Source organism: Chiloscyllium punctatum, chromosome 5 (assembly GCF_047496795.1).
Source record: "Chiloscyllium punctatum isolate Juve2018m chromosome 5, sChiPun1.3, whole genome shotgun sequence".
Classification (NCBI taxonomy): Eukaryota; Metazoa; Chordata; class Chondrichthyes; order Orectolobiformes; family Hemiscylliidae; genus Chiloscyllium; species Chiloscyllium punctatum.
The window spans coordinates 140,993,362-141,018,462 of record NC_092743.1 but is presented as its reverse complement, the minus strand read 5'-3'; the positions used below and the strand labels follow the sequence as shown (position 1 = coordinate 141,018,462).

General features: G+C 40.1%; 1 protein-coding gene across 5 annotated transcripts in view; it reads right to left on the bottom strand.

Moving 5' to 3' along the window:
• The window catches only part of cyp7b1 (cytochrome P450, family 7, subfamily B, polypeptide 1), a 209,269-nt gene that overhangs the window by 21,613 nt on the left and 162,555 nt on the right, over nt 1–25,101 (bottom strand). For all 5 annotated transcript variants that reach the window (XM_072571534.1, XM_072571536.1, XM_072571535.1 and 2 more), the window contains exons 2-3: nt 4,722–4,855; nt 293–886 (exon numbers count right to left, since the gene is read on the bottom strand). In XM_072571534.1, the coding sequence (XP_072427635.1) occupies nt 293–886; nt 4,722–4,855 (728 nt within the window). The remainder of the gene's footprint in view (nt 1–292; nt 887–4,721; nt 4,856–25,101) is intronic.

Here is a 25,101-nt window from a genome sequence, read left to right as displayed (position 1 = left end):
AGAACATGTTCCCGTGTATTATGAAGATTAATTTTAATTAGAAGCAGCATTTGTCAGAGATGTTACTTCCATTCCATTAGTCTAAGTTTCAAAGTCAGGTCTCAGTGCTGCAAATATTCAAACTCACTATGACATTGATCCCAACAAAATGAGAACTTATCAAACAACCTTGCCTGATCAGTTCAAGTTTGTTAAAATTGCCTGGATGGGCCAACAGTTTGAGATTCAGTTTCATTTATAATTTTTAATAGATGGGGAAAGATTGCAATTGTAGGTGTTCATTTTTGCTTACCTGCTCTCTGATGATCTTGCAGATATGAATATGTCTCAAGAAAGTTCTTTCTCTCTTTGATTACATTTGCTAGATTTAGTCGTTGATCCAATCTTCTCGATGTGAAATAACTGGTCAGTTCTTTGCGAATCACTTTGGTGTTGCCTAGAAGTTCAATGGGGATCCTCGCAACCAGGTAGGGAAACATTTTGTCAAATTGAATAAACTTCTTTTTTAATTCAGTGATTTCTTCTTGCTCGTCCTCGGGTACCTTTCCATATAGAGTTAAATAAGTGGCTTCAATTATGATACGGCAACAGAAGCTGTACATACTCTCTGTTCTGCACTCTGTTGGCCCCAACTGCTCTTGTTTCATTACACTCTGAAGATTCTTCATAGTTCTTCCATTCAAAATATTTAGCTCCTCACCCATTAGGTAGGAGTAGCGCTTCTGCATTTCTTCAATGTTCACTGGTATTTTGGGATCATTCAGATAAGGGTGGCCAAAAACTTTGGCTGACACCTCCAATGAAAATCCTTGGAAGTCTAATTGCTTGTTGCACTGAACCACAAACTGATAAAGGAACGGATTTAAAATAAAGGTCATGTACTTGCCTATAAAGAAGAGTGAAAAAAACAAACACAGCATTAAGGAAAATCATTTCTTTCATTTCACTCTCAGTTCCATCATTTGAAAACAATGCAAACTGCATGGAGATTAATTGACTACATTGATCTCCAGTTTCCAATTTCACCATGAATCCTGCTCCCCCTCAAGACCTCCGGCCTCCCTCCTTCCCCTTTCCAAACCCTATCAACCATGCTGCAAAAACATATCTCACCTTTCAAATTTAAACAACTATCAAAGTGTTAGCGAGTTTTGAGAAGATTTGTAGCTCAGGCTCATGTTCTCATGCTCAAATTGTAGGTTTGCTCACTGAGAAAACAATCCTTCCAGCCCAGCGAGCAAACCTATATCCAGAACTCCAAGGGCTGCCTGTACAATGCTGCTCATTTATTGAATGACGCCATCATTGAACAGGTGATTGGTTGACTGAAGGTGCCCTTCCATTGCATGCACCCCCCAGGAGGAGCACTGCTATACTCTGGGAGATGAGGGTTTCCAAATAGTGGCCCTGCACAGTCCAGCTCTATGACAGGGAGAGAACCTCAAAGAGAGAGAGATGCACCAGCTACCCATCTCCTCAGCTCAGGACAAAGGGAGTGGGACAGAAAGTGGTGACATAAATGGTGTCAAAGATGACACCACAGCAGTAATGAAACACAGTGAACAGGCCTGAGAGCGCCCAATGGTGGCTAGATTGTAGACGGAATTAGTTTGTCGTAACATATGTTGACACTCAGATGTATGAGCCAGTGATGGCACAAAATATTCCTTCTCTTAAGGAAAAGCTTGATTCATAACATTAACACATCAAGAAACTTTGTTTGACATTAATTGTCAGTTAATTTGCTTCCTTTAGACCAATAGCCTCCTGTGGGTTTCCTGGCTAGAAAATCAGCATGGAGTTTTGCGGGATTACATGGGGGCTGCAGTCAAATTATTTGAACCTCAGTTTGCTACAGGTATCCATCTACAGCAGTTATGAAGAGGTGTTAAAGGAAGGTGTGTCCTGCAGTCAGCAACATGGTGAAGCATTCTGGGAAGAGTACCTTGCAGTCAGCATCGCAGTGAAGCATTCTGGGAACAGAGCCCTGTAGTCAGCATCACAGTGAAGCATTCTGGGAAGAGTGCCCTACAGTCAGCATCGCAGTGAAGTATTCTGGGAAGAGTGGCCTGTAGGCAGCTTCACAGTGAAGCATTCTGGGAAGTGTGGCCTGTAGTCAGCTTCACAGTGAAGCATTCTGGGAAGAGTGCCCTGTAGTCAGCATCGCAGTGAAGCATTCTGGGAAGAGTAGACTGTAGTCAGCATCGAAGTGAAGCATTCTGGGAAGAATGCCCTGTAGTCAGCATCACAGTGAAGCATTCTGGGAAGAATGCCCTGCAGTCAGCATCACAGTGAAGCATTCAGGGAAGAATGCCCTGTAGTCAGCATTGCAGTAAAGCATTCTGGGAAGAGTGGCCTGTAGTCAGCATCACAGTGAAGCATTTTGGAAAGAGTGACCTGCAGTCAGCATCACAGTAAAGCATTCTGGGAAGAGTGGCCTGCAGTCAGCATCGAAGTGAAGCATTCTGGGAAGAGTGGCCTGCAGTCAGCTTCACAGTGAAGCATTCTGGGAAGAGTTCCCTGCAGTCAGCATCGCAGTGAGGCATTCTGGGAAGAGTGGCCTGTAGTCAGCATCGCAGTGAAGCATTCTGGGAAGAGTGCCCTGCAGTCAGCATCATGGTGAATCAATCTGATACATGCTCTGATGTTATTTATTGTGTTGTGGCAGTGGAGTCAGGGTTTCCTGAAGCATGCGTAGCCTCTGTCCTCTGCATCCATGTCACCTTTGTCAACTGGGATGGCCACTTTTTGTCATCACTCGGGAAGAAAGGTTGATCTCTCTGTCCTGGACAGCGTTCCGGAGAACCTCAGGGGAGGCATCACTGTGCCTATCTTGAGCCTAGTCTTGGAAATCCGCAGGGGTAGTAGGATAGAGTTGATAAACACACACAGACTGATTGCCCTGTCTTGTGGAGAATGAAGTGCTCTCCGGGTGCCTTTTCAGTAAAACGCCCAGAGGTTGTTCACCCAGTAGGTTTCATCAGGGAGCTCGATTTTTTGACCGTCTCCCCAAAAAACAGGAATGACGTTTAGGAAAAGCGATTCTGCTGCACCACCACACAATACCAATTAGAGAACTATTTTCTGCGACAGGTCAAAAATTTACATTGTTTCTCACAGAAAACCTGCCCTGCATCCAATTAAGTAAAAACTGAAACAACTGCAGATGCTGTAAGTCAGAAACAAAACCAGGAATTGTTGGGAAATCTCTGCAGGTCTGGTAGTATCTGTGGGGAGAAGTCAGATTGAACGGTTTGGGTTGAGTGACCCTTCCTCAGAACTCCAATGAGAGGAGAAAAACTTTTTCAAGATGTGCATTCCTAGAAGAGATGTGGCAGTGAGTTAAATACTAAATAAAAACTGAAAGAACTGTGGATGCTGTAGATCAGAAACAAAAACAGAAATTGCTGGAAAAGCTCTGAGGAAGAGTCACTTGACACGAAGCGTTAACTCTGATTTCTCTTCACAGATACTGCCAGAGCTGCTGAGCTTTTCCAGCAACTTCTGCTTTTGTTTCTGCACTCAATTAAAATGCCTGTGACTTTTAGGCCCCTCCATCACACTGAATTTGCCAAAACAAGATTTCTTCCCCAGGGTTCATGAGTCACAAAACTTTATCCCCATTTTGTTTAACCAAACAGTGAAAAATTATGGTTTCCAACACAAAAAAGGAGAATTTAAATCAGTATTAGTTACTCAAACTAAAATAACAATGTACAGATTATTTGCTACAGCTTTTTTAAAAAAAAACGTACGTGCGCATGTACTAGGTCAATATTGCTATGTGAATATTTAAAATAATAACATCGAAAATTTCTTCATCTGATTTCTTTCCTCTCACTTAATAAAATTTGTTAACGTACAGAGTGCATCAGCTGAAAATAGGTTATTTTTTCTGGCATTGTGCTTCATTTCTAGTTGAACAAAATAAGCGGGGCTGGGGGGAGGGAGGGGTATGGTGGGCAGGAAGCCTTTCTGGTGGATCGATTCAACAAGGTAGGGTTTTTTTTTGTGAAATGCAGCATTTATGTAATCATGCTCTTATTAGGAAGATTTTGCTGAACTGTTGACAATGATGTACAGTACTGCTACTCCAGAATGACGTTTAGGAAAAGCGATTCTGCTGCACCACCACACAATACCAATTAGAGAACTATTTTCTGCGACAGGTCAGAAATTTACATTGTTTCTCACAGAAAGATGTGCCTTTTAATTTCTTTATTAAGATGACATTCCTGTCCCTTGCGACTTTTCAGCACGACAATCATTTGCTCACCATGTCGGAAACGGCAATCAGTGGAATCACGTTTCATGTCACCGCTCTGCCAGCAACTCGGAGCTTCGTTTTGTGTTTTCCATGTGAGCCGGTTTTGGAAAGCATTAATTATACATTGAAATAAAATACAAGCTCTTCCCAAGGTGGAAAATTCACAAAAGGTTTGTGGCTGAATCAGGGCAGCTTTCTACATTCCAAAGGCCCCTGCCAAGTACTGGAAGACATCCTGAGCTTTCCTGCTAAATCTATCTTTCAAATGTCTGTCAGGTTTTGCATGGAAGCACACGGCAGTTGTAGTTTTCTTCAGAAACCTTCAGTGCCATCGTCTTAAACACAACAGTTACGAGAAATTCGCCAAATCATGCGGTTGTACCACAGAAACAACAAGGATTTACAGCACAAAATGTCAAAGGTAGCCTGAGCAGCAGTTTATCTGAATACTCACCGGCGATGTAGACTGTGAAGACGTCACCCCATTTTTGTTGACGAGAGAGAAGAAATCCTAAAGAGTCACGATGGAACTCAAATGCCTTGCCAAAATAGGGGATCCAGCCTTGTTCTAGAGGTGGTTCCCCAGGTCTATATTCAAAAAGAGAGAGAAACACAAAAGGTATTTTTCAACAAAATTAACTGCAAATTGCTGCAAAGTGAGTAAATTCTTCAAGAACTCCTGTAGATTTATTTAGTTTCCAGATAAGAGATAGTAACATATTCATGGTTCTGTTGTGGCTGTTATTTTTGTGATAATTCCATTGTCAATACAATTAAAATGTTGGCCTTCCCAATTTATTTTTAAAAGATTATTTTAAAACTGTAATGTGATAAACCAAATTTCCTTAGTCGCCAAAAAAATGCAATCAAGTCTTAAATAAAAACAATTATTTATGTGCAGTTTACAAGACACCACTCAAGATGACACTTCAGTGCATTAAAATATAACAGCACTAACACTGTCCATTCCTTTTATCACTTTCTATATCTGCCCCGTTCTCAAGTGGACCAGAGGGGAATGATATTTATCCACAGCCTCCTCAGTTTTACAAAACTAAAATCATATCTTGCTGATATAGTCATCGACCCTGAAAATGTGGGGCCTTCAATTTATCGCCGTCATACGGAATGCACTTTTGACCCACTGCATCAATATTGTTTTCCTATGGCTTAAATAACAAACATACCAGATAAAGCGTTCATTAGCAGAGGGATTGAATTCAAGAGTCGTGAGGTGATGTTGCAGCTGTACAGGACCTTTGTAAGGCCTCATTTGGAGTACTGTGTGCAGTTCTGGTCACCTCATTTTAGAAAAGATGTGGAGGCTTTGGAGAGGGTGCAGAGAAGATTTACCAGGATGTTGCCTGGAATGGAGAGTAGGTTGTATGAGGATAGGTTGAGAGTTCTCGGCCTTTTCTCGTTGGAACGGCGAAGGATGAGGGGTGACTTGATAGAGGTTTATAAGATGATCAGGGGAATAGATAGAGTAGACAGTCAGAGACTTCTTCCCCGCGTACAACAGAGTGTTACAAGGGGACATAAATTTAAGGTGAAGGGTGGAAGGTAGAGGGGGGATGTCAGGGGTAGGTTCTTTACCCAGAGAGTGGTGGGGGCATAGAATGCACTGCCTGTGGGAGTGGCAGAGGCAGAATCATTGGTGACCTTTAAGAGGCAATTGGATAGGTACATGGATAGGTGCTTAAGCTAGGACAAATGTTCGGCACAACATTGTGGGCCGAAGGGCCTGTTCTGTGCTGCATTGTTCTATGTTCTAAAAAACAAGTCCCTCTTTCATTCTTACTGTGTGAACATTTGCTAATGCATCTTACATTTGATACACCCATAAGACCATAAGACTATAAGACTTGGGGCGGAAGTAAGGCCATTCGGCCCATCGAGTCCACTCCGCCATTCAATCATGGCTGATGGGCATTTCAACTCCACTTACCCGCATTCTCCCCGTAGCCCTTAATTCCTTGTGACATCAAGAATTTATCAATCTCTGCCTTGAAGTCATTTAGCGTCCCGGCCTCCACTGCACTCTGTGGCAATGAATTCCACAGGCCCACCACTCTCTGGCTGAAGAAATGTCTCCGCATTTCTGTTCTGAATTTACCCCCTCTAATTCTAAGGCTGTCTCCATGGGTCCTAGTCTCCTCACCTAACGGAAACAATTTCCTAGCATCCACCCTTTCCAAGCCATGTATTATCTTATACGTTTCTATTAGATCTCCTCTTAATCTTCTAACCTCCAAAAAATACAATCCCAGGATCCTCAGCCGTTCCTCATATGTTAGACCTACCATTCCAGGGATCATCTGTGTGAATCTTCGCTGGACATGCTCCAGTGCCAGTATGTCCTTCCTGAGGTGTGGGGACCAAAACTGGACACAGTACTCCAAATGGGGCCTAACCAGAGCTTTATAAAGTCTCAGTAGCACAACGGTGCTTTTATATTTCAACCCTCTTGAGATAATTGACAACATTGCATTCGCTTTCTTAATCATGGACTCAACCTGCATGTTTACCTTTCGAGAATCCTCAACTAGCACTCCCAGATCCCTCTGTACTTTGGCTTTACGAATTTTCTCACCGTTTAGAAAGTAGTCCATGCTTGTATTCTTTTTTCCAAAGTGCAAGACCTCGCATTTGCTCACATTGAATTCCATCAGCCATTTCCTGGACCACTCTCCCAAACTGTCAAGATCCTTCTGCAGCCTCCCAACTTCCTCAGTACTACCTGTCTGTCCACCTATCTTCGTATCATCGGCAAACTTCGCTAGAATGCCCCCAGTCCCTTCATCCAGATCATTAATATATAATGTGAACAGCTGCGGCCCCAACACTGAACCCTGTGGGACACCGCTCGTCACCGGTTGCCATTCCAAAAAAGAACCTTTTATCCCAACTCTCTGCCTTCTGTCAGACAGCCAATCCTCAATCCACACCAGTAGCTCACCTCGAACACCATGGGCCCTCACCTTGCTCAGCAGCCTCCCGTGTGGCACCTTATCAAAGGCCTTTTGGAAGTCTAGGTAGATAACATCCATTGGGTTTCCCTGGTCTAACCTACTTGTCACTTCTTCAAAGAACTCCAATAGGTTTGTCAGGCACTACCTGCCCTTACTAAATCCATGTTGACTTGTTCTAATCCGACCCTGCTCTTCCAAGAATTTAGAAACCTCATTCTTAATGATGGATTCTAGAATTTTACCAACAACCGAGGTTAGGCTAATTGGCCTATAATCTTCCATCTTTTGCCTTGATCCTTTCTTGAACAAGGGGGTTACAACAGCGATCTTCCAAACATCCGGAACTTTCCCTGACTCCAGTGACTTTTGAAAGATCTCAACCAACGCCTCCGCTATTTCCTCAGCCACCTCACTCAGAACTCTAGGATGTAGCCCATCAGGGCCAGGAGATTTATCAATTCCAAGACCTTTTAGCTTTTCTAGCACTTTCTCTTTTGTAATGGCAACCACACTCAACTCAGCCCCCTGACTCCCTTTAATTGTTGGGATATTACTCATGTCTTCCACTGTGAAGACTGATGCAAAGTACTTATTAAGTTCTCCTGCTATTTCTTTATCTCCCATCACTAGGCTTCCACCATCAGTTTTAAGTGGCCCAATGTCTACTTTTGCCTGTCGTTTGTTTCTTATGTATTGAAAGAAACTTTTACTATCATTTCTAATATTACTGGCTAGCCTACTTTCATATTTGATCCTCTCCTTCCTTATTTCTTTTTTATCCTCTGTTTGTTTTTGTAGCCTTCCCAATCTTCTGATTTCCCAGTGCTCTTGGCCACTTTATAGGATCTCTCTTTTTCTTTGATAGATTTCCTGACTTCCTTTGTCAGCCATGGCTGTCTAATCCCTCCCCGGATAATCTTTCTCTTCTTGGGGATGAACCTCTATACAGCGTCCTCAATTATACCCACAAATTGAATCACCCATTGTGATTTCCCTTAAAGCTAAATCTTCTACCAAACTCATTGTTATCAAAATAACACAGCAAAAATTATAAATGTCAAAGGGAACAAATGCTTGGACCTAGTTTCTTTATGGAAACGTACTATGTGAAAATTCGTTGGAACATTTCTCTGCATTTTATAATGACCACAATACACTGACATTCAAACGTTTCAGAATGATCACTGTTCACAGAAGGCTTTATGTGATGCAAGTTCTTTATTTATTTTGTCTCATTTTACTTTCTTATCTCTTGCACACCATTCTCCTTTTGTAAAGGCGTTAGTTCCTTGAAAAGTCTTAAATCAATGGACACACTGTATAATCAAGAGGCAAAGTCCAGGAATTGGAAGGGAGTACTGCTGAAGCATCAATGGAATAGCATCTGAGCTGAGCTCGTAATCATGCAGACACTCCCCAGCAGGTTAACAAAATTGAGATGAGGAGAGATTGGTGGCTGATTCTGCCCACCAACCCATCAACTCAGGAATGCTCTAAGACCTGTCCTACTCTCCTGGCTGGGATCAGATAAAGGAGCACAGAACTGAGATCTAACCTGAAATGGTTTTGTTCATCCCTGTTTTAGCCCAAGGTTATCAACACAGCAAACCTGTTTGTTTTGTACAGAAACAGCGCCCAGTGCCTCAGGCAGTTTCCTGTTTGATAGTTGGTCCAACATTTGTCTGATTTTAACATCCACTTTGGAAATTTTTGAATTCAATAATTTTTATCGTATGTGAGGCAAAAAGCAAAGAACAAAAGACTAATTGCCCTTAACTTATTTGGCAAAAAAGCAGTGAAGCATCAGTAGTAAATTTAAGTAAAAGTTAAGCACATGACGGCAAGGTTTAGACAACTAATAGTGCACTCTAATGTTCACATAAAAGCAAGACAAGAGGTAACGTGGTGGAAGATTCAACAAGCTCTGAGATAAGGGGACTCATACACAGTCTTTCAGTTCTGATACCAGAATGGATGGTGGTGATTACTGCAGCTAGTTATGCAATTTAAATAAGTAGAATGTTAAGCATATCGATATCAGGACTCTGATTGTATAGCAGGGGAAATCTGATACATGCAGAAAAACGTTCATAATGCTTTTGGAGGGATTAAAAAAATCATAAACTGGCAGCAATTGTCTAAGCAGAGGTAGTACTGAGGTTAATGTTCCACCTTTTCTTCCCTTTACTAAAATCCATTTCAAATCACTTTTGAACATACACAAATATCAAACATTTCCATATTGTATTAGGTCAGCAGCTGATCTGAGTATCAAAATGTTTGTCCAGTATTGCTTTAAGATTCAAAATTTGTTTTTCTACTCACAGGCAAATTAATACAAAATAATGCCAGTTAGTGAAAATACCTAAAATAAAAGCCAGAGTTTAGTAGTTATAATGAAGTTGAGGAATTTTAATGTACAACTTGTTAAAACAAATAGCTATCTAGCATCCCTGCAATGTTTATGCTTAAAATACATTTTTGATCCAATTCTAAATGCACCATAACTAGTAAGATTTTAATAATAAGGTAATGTTATTCTCAAAAGAGGTAACAGAAAGTCTTTAATCAGCCAATGGCATCGCATATAACCGTACAATCTGAAAAGGGTCCTGATGCTACTTCATGATATGATATTGTTTCTCCATTAACTTTAATATAATGCAATACATAATTACAACTGGCTTTTGTTACCCTTAAGGACTTAAGAACTGAATGAAACCTAGTAAATTGTGCTTAAAATTATGAGTATATCATTGAACAAAAGGAAGATGTTTCTTGGAAAAATAAATGGGACATTCATTAGGAATATGAAGAGAATTGCAGGGTTCTATTTTCTGCATGTGTGTTAAGATCATGAGTTACTGGTCCCTTAGTCCCCAGACTAATATTTCTGTTTTATACCATTTTATGTAAGCATTTAAAAACAATTCTATGAATTAAAGCTTCAAAACCTAATACTTTCAGTTTAAACAGTCAGTGTAAATGTATTGGGTATGACCTAAAATGAAACCAATAGTAAGTGACCACCAAATAAACTTCTAATCTTTTGATCTTAAACAAAGCCAAATGGCTTATTGATGTTAGATAATTGAACGCTGCTTCATGTAATGTAGGTCATTTTATGATAGAAATGATAATACAAATAAAACAATCAAGACGGTGATTTAATATTTTAATGTGGTTAATGAACTATTTTTCGTAGGTTAATACTAAAGCTACATTTATGCCATTTTGAAACAATTTAAGATAAAAAAGTGATAACAAAAATTTGCAAACAAATGGATTTACTTGGGGAGATTAAAGTAATTTAATAAAGTAAGATTACATATACAGCTTTTCTTTAGTAAAATCAAGGCTTTAATATATTTAAAATTGAATTTATGTAGATGTAACAGCAATTTAAAGGTTCAACTTTTGATGGTTGGCTAGAGAATGATTTGTATTGGTTTTCAATCTCATCATTACAATAACATTTCCTGTAAATGAATGATATGCTGTTCCATCAACTCAGATTTTGCCATTTAATTTAGTATCACCTCATAGTTTTCAGGGTAGTTTTAATCAATGTAAAATGAGAAGGAATAAACATCAGCAAAGAGAATTGCTTCACATAAGTTGTTAGTTAAAAGCTTTAAAAATAATTATTCACACCAAAAGCACACTATATTAGGATACTGCTAGTTCATGTTTGTTCTCTTAGGCAGAACAGCATTTTGCATAATTTTCATTTGTGAATTTATTCCGTGACTCTGGCAGGTAATGAGCTTTAGTCATCCTTCTTTATAGATTGATTTGTGTGAGTTAACAGAGCTCATACTGTCTTATAGGAATGAGAGCTTTCTTCCTGTTAGAATGATTTATTCTCAGGCAGTGGATCTTATGATTTATTTTCTTCCCTTTAGAAGTGTTGTGTTGTACTTTATATGTCCCCCCCATCATATACACAGGTGCATCTTCCCATATAATTTACTGTATACTTTACTTAAACCCTGCAATGTCCATTCCAGTTCCAATACTTGTGTACTCTGCCTGAATCAGTACTTAAAACTAAATTCAGTATATGGCATTATTGTAAGTAATCAAACCATCAAACAAATAGTTTTTGTCTTAAAGGTTTGGAGTAAAACCTCTTTACAACGTGAAATATGTTTCAAAATATAAAGGCTTGCTTTGGTAATAGCTGGGGCTATCAACTTTGATCTCAAACATAATTAATTCAGCATTGTTTCTTTATATTGTTCAATATTTCTCACAATGCTTCAAGCTGTTCATTAGCCCTTAATGTTTTGATCTTTGAACTTTAATTTCAAGTAGTTTTAAACTATGAATTTTGCTTTGAGGCTGGTTCTGTAGTAAGAATTAGTCATTTTGTTCCTTCCATAGCTCTATCGCCAGTACTGAGATTTAATTAATATGAAAGATATGCATGATGTTATTTGTAAATCATCAGGAGCACTTTACCATGTAATATATAATGTGTAAAACTTAGAGTGTTCCTTTAGGACCATGAGCTGTAATTACTGAGCTAGGTCACTGAGAGGCTTATTGGTGGGTTCTCATTGACTTTTTTTCAAGAAGGTGTGACATCTGAAGTCAACACAGACATTTTCTGTTGGTCTGGAGGTCCTCTGTACTTGTTGTCTATTTTAAAACCATTTTTTAAAAACATCACACAGAAAATAGCATGCATGATATTTGAAGAATAACTTTTATAATACTAACAGACCTGTAGTGGTGATGCTCATGTTGAGATACCAGACAAACAGATGTGCCTATGCTACCTAAGGCAAAATATAATTGGAAGTCATTTACAGTGACTGCAAAATTCAGATTTCACATTTTCAAACACATATTTTGAGATTTTTATGCGTGTTTTAGGGAATATATTTCACAATATGGTCACAATATGTTGTTATTTTTATTATATACTATACTAATTCCATTTCAATAGGTATGGATTTCTTAACTGTTACAAGAGGTTTCAGTATCTATGGCTCTTGTAGATTTTACCATAGTAGTTATTTTCAAAGTTAAAGAACTCACATAAAAACACATAATGTCAACAGCATCAAACTCTGAAATTGTTGTACATCCACCAACTTCACATTACACAAAACCCTCTTTGAATTTTTGTTAAATATTTATATTAACTTATTTTATATCTATATTATTTTAAATTCCAAAATAATTAAACAAAGTAATGAATAAATATCACAACATTGTGGTTCACTTTATTGCAGTAATTGTTCTGTGTCTTTTAATGCCATCAATGATTTTATTTGAAGATCTCGATCTATCCCAAAAATCTGGGTTTCAGTTTTCATTTTGATCAGAGTTGTGACTCTCAGAATTTATGTTATCTAAACAAGCAAATTACGCATGATTCCAGAAAATATCATCATCATTGAATACCCAAGAGGTATCAATTCTAATTTCTATACACAAATGTATGTATAGACTCCAGACATTTTTAGATTAGATTAGATTAGATTAGATTAGATTACTTACAGTGTGGAAACAGGCCCTTCGGCCCAACAAGTCCACACCGCCCCGCCGAAGCGTAACCCACCCATACCCCTACATCTACATCTACATCTACATTTACCCCTTACCTAACACTATGGGCAATTTAGCATGGCCAATTCACCTGGCCCTGCACATCTTTGGACTGTGGGAGGAAACCGGAGCACCCGGAGGAAACCCACGCAGACACGGGGAGAACGTGCAAACTCCACACAGTCAGTCGCCTGAGGCAGGAATTGAACCCGGGTCTCCGGCACTGTGAGGCAGCAGTGCTAACCACTGTGCCACCATGCCGCCCACAAGTGACCACATTATCTCATTTGACACCAGGAAAATACTGAGGGTGTGCTCTACTGTCAGAGGTTTCAGGTGAGACACAAAGGTGGAACATGGTAGTCATGAAAATCTCTCTCTCTCTCTCTCTTCTTTGATTCCCTAGTGCTCTGTTATCAGACATATTAATTGACATCAGGTGAAAAGCCTGGGGCTAAAAAAGTAAACGTAAGAGGGAGTGAGCTGAACAAAGTTGGGACTGGAGATCTGTGTAGCTCTCATGGGTGTCCTGGAGTTTATGATGCTCTCCTCCTAACTGTGATCCTCTTTTTCTTTTCTCTTCATGTAACAGTTGACAAAGAGATAGCCTGTGCTATGTTTCCTACACCTGATCTTTTGACCCTCTCCCTGCCTTAGATCTGCGGGAAAAGAAATTCAGAAACTTTGAATAATTAAGCATTATTCTTTCTGGAATAGAACACAAAAAGGATGTTTGGAAGTTGATATTTGATAGAGCCTAGCAGAGATTTCAACACAACAGTGTAAGAGTTCAGTGGCTAACTGTGAGAAATTTATCTCCAGCATTTTCATCTTCCCCACCATGAGCAGGGAACTCCTTCAAAAGGTTTGTTGCCTCCACTCGTATCCAGCAAGTTTTATTTAGGGTGGGAATACCCCCTCCAATGGTCTGACAAACAACCTTTTCCTGCAAGAAACCTGAGTAAATGAAAGAAAGGCTAAAAGTTCAGAAGTGTTAAGTTAAAATAATAAAAGTCCTCAGTGCAGCTGCCTACCAAGTTGGAGGTAGGAGTGTCTGTAGCTAATCACTATCAGGGGAAATGGATAACCATAATGCAACACAGAGTCATACAGCTTGGGAACAGACCCTTCGGTCCAACTCATCCATGCCCAGCAGATATCCCAAATCAATCTAATCTCATTTGCCTGCATTTGGCCCATATCCCTCTAATCCCTTCCTATTCATGTGCACATGTCCATCTTCAATGAAAACAGAAAGTGCTGAAGAAATACAAGCCAATACAGGCCTGGCAGCATCTGTAAAGGAGAAGCATAGGTAATGTTTCAAATCTAATACAATTTTTCTTCAGGACCAATTAATTAATTGAAGCCCCTTGAAAACTCCCAAGAATCCAGCCTAGATACTGATTACACATTGTAAGATATCTCTTATACAGTAGAAACTATTCACAAACTGTTAAAAAGTTTTACCATATGAATTTTAGCTAATATAAATATTTATGATGGAATGCACAGTTAACAAACCTTTGAACCAATAATATTTAATGCAAAGGAAATCTGTGGCTTATCTTGTTTTGGTGGTTAAGGGTGTGAATGTTTATGCAACCGCTTTAACCAACTGTTTTAAGATTATTCAAGACAAAGATATTCCTCGCTGCTGTCAGAGTGGTACAGGCAGAAATCCACATAATATTTGGGAAGTATTTCAAAGTGCATTTGCAATACCAAGGCATATAATACACCAAGTACTGGGAAGTGGGATTATAATAGTGAGGTGGTTATTTATGACCAGTATGGACTCTATGAACCGAGGGGCCTTTTACTGTGCTGTAAATCTGTAGGACTAATATAAAAATTGTAGTAACATTCACACAGTTAAAACGTTTAATCAAAACACTATTTCATGTTGATGGTTTTCCCACTTACCTTTCAGCTTTCTTTATACTACATGCCAGTCTTTACCTGAGAATACTGACCGCTGACCTGCTGTTAGGTATTTGTCAGTGCCTGTATTCAGTTACCTTTGAGGGGACTCCCAAAAACAGTTTGGGTCCAGCAACTGTTTCTTCCTCCACTTACCTAAGTGTGTTCCTCTTCATTTGACATTTAGTAAGGTGCCAGAGAACTTCTTCTTTTATTGAAGTAAACACAAACAGCTCAACTGCTTGGGAATAATTACTGAAATAATTATACTTATTCAAAGTCAGAAGTTGCATGACACCAGGTTATAGTCCAAGCTTTCAGAGCGCTGCTCATTTGTCAGGGGTTCCAGCTTGTGATTTCAAATAAACCTGTCAGACTATAACATGGAGTCATGTGACTTCTGACTTTGTCCACCCAGGTCCAACACCAGCACCTCTACATCATACTTATCCAAGTCATACTTATCCAAACCAATACACAATCTGCAGCTCACTTAGCTATGCGATGTTACACTTGCCTGATGCAAATCTTATGATAATTATAATTTCATAGAGTCATACAGCACAGAAACAGACCCTTCGGTCCAACCAGTCCATACTGTACATAATTCCAAACTAAACTAGTCCCACCTGCCTGCTCCTGGCTCATCCATGACCACAAACTATATACACTCTGTATAATTTGGCAGCAGGAACGTTATTGGACAGGAAAACTATACCTATAGATTCAGGATTACAATCTTTTGAATTGTACCTCATCTGAGCCATTTTAGAACTGTTCTCATCACACTCGGACTTTGTTCCTTTCGCTTCAGGTAATTGTCTGTTATTTCAGACAGATATATAAGTAATGATATAATTATCTTGCCATTCCATTTCAGCTCTAGAAATAGTTAGCAAGAGTTGAAATAATTTCAATGAACAACATAATTTCATTCCATCTCTGAAGGTCATACTCCATATAAAACAACTTATTTTGATTCATCACAAGATACATACTGGCTCTAATCTAAGCAAGCATCATGGGCTCATAGGGTTTTACGATTATGTGTTGCAAGCACATTCATGTAGCCATATTAACCCAATATTTAAGGAGTTTCTCTCAGTCAAAGGAATTACATTCAATAGTTCTAACTCTTATTATCAGTTCCTATCATTTTTGTTTCCACATAAAGTTATCATTTCCTATTTATCTTTCAGGTTCTCCCATGATATATGCCAGTCACCAAATGTAACAATGGAAGACCATTAGATTCTGGTGAAGTGTGATTAAATGTGGTACCCAGGACCAGTCTTGGTTAACCTTTCTTGGATGATTTCCTTTTTATCCTGCAGAGAGAAGTCTCACCTGTACTCATTGCTTTTCTGAATAGTTTTGCTAAAACCAAATTCACAATAACAATAATTGAGAAAGGACCACAAATGTATATGCTACAGCTCTAGTTCACAACATCTTGAGACCACCTTGCTGTGGTTCCTTATAAAGTCAAAAATGCACAACTGCTACACCAATACAACAGAAGTCATGCACATCACATAATTTTATATCTAAGACAGAGTATAAATTGTAACAGTTCTAAATTGCTGCTTTGATACAAATGAGAAACAAATTATTCTGCATCCTTCTAGATGGAGTATTTTTTCTTATTTGTAACATTTAAGCAATGTTTCGGATGAATCTTCCACAACAGCACTGCAATTGGTGGTTGAACTATACTCCATATATTGCAAAACACACAAGGCATTCAGAGGGTTAATTCTGGATGAAATAGAAATGAAACAAAGTCTAATCCTAGATTATAGATAAAATCATCAAATCTTGAACTCTGACAACTTACACCATGTCCTCAATTATCCTTTCAAAGCAGATAAAGCATAATGAAAACTCACCTATTATTTAGAAAAGCAAGTGCCCGTGGTTGTCTGCTTTCAGTTTATGAACAGATATTACATTGAATATGTAACATTGTGACAAATATTTAGATAGGCTTTTTGTCATGTTCTAATTTAATGCACTTAATTGTACCATCCATGCTCTGTCATTCGGTCAAAAGCTGTATACCTCACAGTGTTTCCGCAGGGTAAAGAAGACGCAACTCAAAAATCCAGGGCAAAATTAACTTAATATTCCAAGTCCATGAACTCACATCAGAGAGACATTTCGCTATCATGGAGACGCGAGGGTCATCGTTTACTTCAGACATGTTTAGATCAGCAGCGATAGGCCTAACATTATTAAACACTGTGTCAAAAGGATGTGTGTACCAAGAGCGAAAATCTAACGCTAATTCAACTTAGGATGCTCACTTAGCAAAGAAATGTAGCTCAATTTTCAGGCTCTTTATTACAAACAAGAGATCATTCTGAGGCCATTAAGTGTCAAGAAATACAAAGTGACATGCATGCAAACACAAAAATGTTTCACTATATCCCAAAGAGACTGCCACTTCTGATGTAGATTATGACCCTCTCAAAAATGAATTATTTTAACAAAAATATTTCTCCATTTCATTTAGTTATATATATTTAATACCTATTACAAATGGCAACAATCCACAAAAGAATCTGTTTCAAGGTATCTAATCTTTTGCCAGTATGAGAAAACATTAATCCAGAGCTGTCTGGAAGAATTCTGCAATTCATTACCTTACACTAACCTCCCTTCAGAACGTAAACTTCATCTTTGCCTTTCCTACAATCTCACCGATCTAACAATACATTATCATTGGTGTCCGGTATTAAGCGCACCTTCAGATCATGCAGAAGTGGCTAAGTGCGGTAGAAACATCAATGCACAGGACACCAACAGTTCAGCTGTGCACTGTTCAGATTTCCCAAAGAAATGAAGCATTGACTGCACTAGAGCGAAAACACAGCTAGCTGGAGAAGTGCATCAGCCAGAACAGTTCCCTGTGTATATTTCATGTAATTTCATATTACTGACGTTCAAATTGCACACATGGTGAATTCACACAATATTTCCAGGAATTATTTTAATCAACTCAAATAATGCAGGAAACATTCTAGATCTCAATCAGACATGGGCAGCTCACCAAGGTTGAAAAGGAAACCTTGTTAAGTGCTGCAGCTCATTCAATTGACTTCAAGGAACAGAATGGCCTTGACATTTTGCTAATGTAATTTGTTTGAGTGTCGGGAATTGGGTCAACAATAATTCCCAATAAAGGGGCTGAAAGGAGAAGGTGATTTCTGCCAAGAGGTGTTCTTCCAAAAGGGATGCTCAGTGGGCTCTCACAACCACGGAATGCAATGTTACTTACTTCCTAAAGGTTTGCCTGCGTGCTGCTAGGATGTGAATGTGGCAGGTCCACCGAGATCAGGACATTGCAAGAACTGCCAGAAAAACATTCCAGATTTCAGATATGATAGCACAAGAAACATTTAAGAAAAAGATGAATAAATTTTTAGATTTTAAACCCATCACGGGGTAAGGGATGGTAGTGATATAAAGGATCAGCCATGACCATGCTGAACAACACAGCAAGCTCGATCAGCTTAATGGCCTCGTCCTACTCCTAGTTTCTACAATGTCTGTAGTTAAGTAGGTGCTTATAACGAACCAACAAGGTGAAATTTGGTTGTGCGATATACACTATAGTGTGTAACACATAATGAAAGAGATGTTGCTACTTGTTATTATGAACGGGCCAAAGTGATGAAGGGTTTATCATATGAGTGGTGGTTGAGGACTTTGGGTCTATATTTGATGAAGTTTAGAAGGATGAGGGGTGTTCTGACTAAAACTTACAGACTCCTGAGAGGCCTGGATAGAGTGAACATGGAGAACATGTCCGCATGAATAGCAGAGGCTAACAGGTCAAGTCAGGCTCCTGGGTTGTTCACTCTACTTTCTACCTCTTTTCCTCTTGTTTTATTTCTTCTTCTTTCCTTTCCTTACTTCTTGTGCTGATCTGAGACAGCAGTGGGCCCAGTGCAGGACCTTATGGCAATGGAGAATGGGCCCCTGGGTGACCAAGATACCTGGCATCGGAATTGGTGGCTGCTACATCAACGGAGGAAAGGTTGGCGAGGTAGGCCCAGCAGCAAAAGATGGCGCCTGAGGAACGGTGACTTTGTCATCAGTTGGGTCCTATGCTGGCAGTGGCCGAAGAACATTGCAGCAACATCAATGAGGTAGGCCCAGAGGTGACTTTGACTTTGGTGGTGCCGTGTTGCCAAGGAGAATCGGCCCAGCGACAAAATACCTGAAGAGTGAGGACTCCGACATCGGTTGGGTCTGGTGGCGACAGCAGTGAGGTAGTAATGGTGGTGCAGGTGTCAGTGATGATGAGCTGGCTCAGGACTGATGGACTGTCTTTAAATGATATCTTTCTTCATTTTTCTCTTTTTCATAAAATTTAATGGCATTGAATTGAGGCGACAGTGGAAAAGCTTTTCATTGAACAGGTATTTCTGGTGTAATGCGTGTTTTGTCAATGCAAATTGGCTATAATGTGTTTGAAGAATAGTGGACGCTGCTTGGATAGTGCAATCTTCCTACTGCACAGGTGTAGTGATTTTCTACAGCACGATTCTGTATATTGTGAGGTTGCATAGGAGTGCCACCATTGTGTTATACCAGAAATCCCTGTATTTTACTGTTTTTCTCACCATGTGACAATAAATCACTCATTCATTCATTCAGACTAGCACAGCCACAGAGTGAAGGGATGACTCTTTAGAACTGAGCTGAGGAGGAATTTCTTCAGCCAGAGGGTGGGGAATCTGTGGCACTCAGATGACCGTCGAGGCCAAGTCATTAAGTGTATTTAAGATGGAGATAGATAGGTTCTTAATGAGTAAGAGGATCAAGGGTTATGGGGAGAAGGCTGGTGAATAGGGTTGAGAGAAATGTCATCCATGATTGAATGGTGGAGCAGACACGATGGACCAAATGGCCTAATTCTGCTTCTGTAACTTATGGTCTTAAGGATATACACCAGCATACACATCAGCCAGGGAAAAGGTGCTCCTTATCACCAGTGCTTCCAATGTGACAGACGTCAGTTACGGCAGGGAGAAAAGGGAATATTCCCAATGGCACCTGGAATGGTCCTTGTCCATCACCATGAAGTGAGTGGTGATAACACAGCTATCCTGTGCACACTCGGGAAAACCTGGAGAGTTAGAAGATCTGTATAATTGCTCGAGAAAGAATAATAGTGGACCTGAGAAGTGTGCAGGAAAATGGCATGAGACTATCTGGCCTTTGTAGATAAAAATGCTAGAGCAGATTTGGTAGACCAAGGTATAATTTTGCAATGCAACATTAACAAATCCTGGCTTTGTTTGTGGGAAGTTTAATGGAAAAACCTTTAGATATTCTGATGGCAGTCGTGTGTATGATCAGCAAATCTGTATGTCATATGCAGTTTGAGAATTTGATCTAGCATTTTTAATATATTCCTAACAAACACCCAATGGCACTGCTCAATAGTCTGTGTTTTTTTAAGAACACAATTACACATGGACATATCAATGCCACTGTTTTGCAGTGAGAATATCAATAGCACTACATGTTATATATAATTACAGTCATAAAAACAGACCCTTTGGAGCAACCCGACCATGCTGACCAGATATCCTAATCTACTCCCACCTGCCAGCACCTGACCCATATCCCTCTAAACTCTTCCTATTGAAAAGCTCATCCAGATACCTTTTAAGTGTTGTAATTATATCCACCTCCACTACTGGCAGCTCATTCCATACACACACCACCCTCTGCATGAATAAAGTTGCCCTGTAGGTCTCTTTTATATCTTTCCCCTCTCACCTTAAACCTATGCCCTCTAGTTCTGGACTCCCCCAACCCCAGGGAAAAGACCTTGCCTATTTACCCTATCCATGCCCCTCATGATTTTATAAACCTCTATAAGGTCACCCCTCAGCCTTCAAAGCTCCAGGGAAAACAGCCCCAGCCTATTTAGCCTCTCCCTCTAGCTTAAACCATCCAACCCTTGTAAATCTTTTCTGAATCCTTTCAGATTTCACAACATCTTTCCTACAGCAGGGAGACCAGAATTGCATGAAATATTCCAAAAGTGACCTAACCAATGTCCTGCAACAGGACATCTCAACTTCTATACTCAATGTACTGACCAATGAAGGGAAACTTACCAAACACCTTCTTCAACATTCCATCTACCTGCAACTCCATTTTCAAGAAACTATGCACCTGCACCCCTAGGTCTCTTTGTTCAGAACACTCCCCAGGGCCCTACCATTAACTGCATACATCCAGCCCTGGTTTGCAGAGAGACCAGAAGCAAACCAAAAGTGGCCTCATCAATGTCCTGTACAGTCTCAACATGACGTCCCAAATCCTATACTCAAAGTTTGGACCAATGATGGTTAACATGCCAAATGCTTCCTTCACCACCCTGTTCAGCTCTGACTCCACTTTCAACTTGCAACACTTATTATTGTGACTTACTGTAACAAAGTAAGTTGTTCTCAACATTGGTTCCATATACAATGGAGATATCAAATTGCATTTCTTGAAACAGTGAGTTTCTTAATGGTTTCTTTATTTCATTGTCATTGGCAATCACTCACTAATATCCATCTGGGGATTTCCGTGTCTCTGGACTGGATTCTGTGGGCCCTTGTGTGGCTGATGGCCCTGGTCATGGATTTCCAATTACACACTGGGCAAGTGTTTCCAGGAGGTGGACGTGGTCCTTCACCTCAAGATTCCTGACATGCCTTTCTCCGGTTCCTCTTCAATACTACCTTGTGCTGATGGATGCTCTTGGAGAATCGTGTCTCATTGTATAGGTGTTTCCTCCAAGTTGGTTCCTTCTGAACAAGGGTCTCCCATGCGTTTCTTCACTGACAATTATCTTGAAAGAGCCATGATTTCTTACTCACAAGATCTGATCACATGAATTACTGAAATCCTCACAAATGAAGACAATGAGTCAATGTAAATTAGCGCAACAAGGCTCTCCCTCAAATGGTTGGACAATCACTGGGAACCACCATCAGTTAGTTAGGAAAGGCTCACCAGCAGTAAATGCCCTTTAGGCATTTGAGAGGCTCCTATCACACCATCCCTGGGTTAGGACTCCAGCAGGAGACGTCCTGCCCACACAAAACTGCCAGTCACTTGGACAACATTTATCAGGAAGCGAGCTACAAGGTGGTTACAAAAGATTTTTTAAAATGCAGACTATTTGTGAATAAAGTACAATAACACCCGAGACCTACACATGTACCTGAAGCAATGTAAACCTTCTGCCTCCCACTCTGTGAGTCTGGATATGCCTTAAATCATATTTATGGTATTTCTGTTGTCCAACTCCTCGGTTACATTAGAGGACGGAGAGGCAAGGTGGTTGGAAATTGGTCAAACCACCGATTAAGATTCAAGAAAGGTTGAAAATTGCAGCAGCTATCAGTCAGGCAGGTAGGAATGGAAATGTTTCATATCATCAGCTGATGACATTAAAGCAAGTCTTCAGTGGCACCTAAAGAAAGCTGCATGACATTGGAAGAAAGCCAAAAACACTCATTTCAACTGGTAGACCCTCCCAGTTCAGATGTAGGAAGGAGAGAGAGCCCATCAAGGAAACTAGAAAAGGATCTTATGTTTAATGTGGAGAGAGTTGGCAGCAACAAATGTCATCTTTTTCACTCCCAAGATAACAGACTTGTTTTGGGCAAATCACTTAATGAAGGAAACACTGTCTTTTATTTGTTTAAGTAACAAAGATAACAACAAAAAAGATTCACTGAGTAAAATCAACAATTAGAGAAGATACCCTCCAAAACTGCTTTGTTAGACACCCAGTGAAATACAATAACCTGAGACCAGGACCAAGGATGGCCCAGTGGTAGTATCACTGCATTGCTAAGCCTGATACCCAGGTAACGTTCCAGTGACCTGAGTTCAAATCCTGCCATGGCAGATGGTGGAATTCAAATTCAATTAAAAACCTGGAATTAAGAGCATAATAAGGATCATAAATCTTTTGTTGATTGTCAGAGTGATGTTTTTTAAAAACCCATCTGGTTCATTAATGTCCTTTCGGAAAGCAAACTGCTGTTCTGACCTACATATGACTACATGACCCACAGCAACGTGTTTGACTCTGAACTGCCGTTCAATGTAAATGAATAATTAAAACATAGACAGGCAGTTGGTAATTTTCTTGGTCCCCATATCCCTTTCACAGCATGGTTGGACCTCACTATAGGTTTCCACCTGCAGATCACAAAAAAGTAGTCTCTGTCTCAGTCAGGGGTTTTGTCCTTGCTTGCAATGGCATGTCCTACCACAGGGTGGGGCTGCTAATGGGAGACAGAAGGCTGGGGGACGTTACGTGGTCCATGTCAATGGCAGGTATCCAAAGTGCTTCCAAATCTGGTTGAGGAAGGGATACAGAAGCAGGAAATGACTGGCTTGTTTGCCCACCATATCTCATAGATTAGAAACTATTATTAAAGAAGACAGAAAAGGACACTAGGAGAAGTTCAAGAATAGATTAGAGTGGTGCTGGAAAAGCACATCAGGTCAGGCAGCAATCAGACTTTGTGAAAGGGGAAGTCACATTTGACCATATGATTGGAATTGTTTGAGAATGTGATATGTGGATATATTGTACTTAGATTTACAGACAGTATTTGATAAGGTGTCATATTAAAAGTTATGACAGAAAATATAAATTCATTATAGGGAGTAGCATATTATGTTGGACAGGGGATTGGCAGCCCAGTAGGAAGCAGACAATAGGCATAAAATGGGTCTGTCTCTCGGTTTCTGGTTGGTAAGATGTAATACGTGGTGTATCAAAGGGTGTGAGGAGGGTGTATTGGAGTTGGGTGGGATGCTGTTCAGAAGGCCAGTGCAGACACAATAGGCAGAATGGCCTGCTTCCCCACTGTAGGGAGTCTCTGATTTTCTCTCGAATGAAAGGCGTCAGTCAACTATTTTGTAAAGCTTCACAACCAGAACTAAAGTAAGTAAATTTTGGGCACCCTATCTGACGTGACCAACAATGATGTTGCAAAGGTAAAAACAATCTCTGATTGTGTACATGCTTGCTGATGTCATCCCACGCACCAGGAAACCTGCCCTGATGCAACTGGAATCACTCAAGGTTTGGAGAAGTTTTCTTGTACCAGCAATTCTTCAAGGTGTAAGACCCTTTAAAACATGTTTCCCTGGGGTTTCAGAATGTCTGAGGAATGATGGTCATGTTTAGAGATCAGATGCACAGGTAGTGGAGGGGAAAGGTATCCTACCTGAAGGAGAGGCCAGTTTACTTTCAAAACGGCATGAATGGATGTGACAAAATACAAAATCGTAATTGTACTTGTGACCTGAACTGGGGAATAGGGAAGAAGAAATTCTATGGATTGCCACAGGCCGCCACCATGGAGCAGTATCTTAATAGGTTGTCTTGCAAGGTGTCATTGTTCCTCCTCTCTGTCAACAGGGTATCCCAGAGGGAGATTGCAGCAAAATGTGTCAAATGTTAATCTTTTGAAATGCACAGACACATTCATTCCCTTCCACAGCACTGTGCAATGTTGCCATGTCATAGTACTGACTATGTTGCCTATCGAATGTGACAAGTAACATGCACCAAGTTCAATGTTGCACATTCACACACTCATGTTGTGTAGCTAGTGTCCTATGCTCTGGGGTTGCACATGTATTCTTGCACACTTGTTTTTTTTCAATTTATATCCGTTTTACATTTGATTCCATAAGAAACATGCACACAACAGAAATCTACATTTGCAAACAGAGGAGGAATCACCAAAGAGGTAAGCCTCAACTCTGAGAATTCCTTGAATGCCTAATTTATGAGGAAACAAAGGGGAAGAAATTCAGAGGTCTTCTTTAAGATTGTGTCTGGCTTCTTTTGCTTTGCAAACATTGTCTTCCTAGTCACAGACTTACATCCCCTGGGAATGTTCTGTGGATCTGGGGTATGAATCCTACCATGGTAGGTGGTGAAATTTGAATTCAATAAAAAAATCTGAAATTAGGAGTTTAATGATAGCCATGAAACCATTCTAGATTGTCAGAAAAACCTATCTGGTTCACTAATGTCTTTAAGGGAAGGAAACTTCCATCCTTACCTAGTCTGGCATACATGTGACTCCAGACCCACAGCAATGGAAAGGGATTGAGGATCTGAAAAGTGACTACAAAGAGCTAGGTTGGAAGCTGAAAGCAGGACAAGTAGAGTAGTGATCTCAGGTTTGCGATCGGTGCCACGAGACAGTGAGATGAGGAACAGGTAGTGAGTGCTGCTTAACACGTGGCTGGGAGGCTGATGCAGGAGGGAGGGCTTCAGATACCTAGACAATTGGGATGCTTCTGGGGAAGGTGGGACCTGTACAT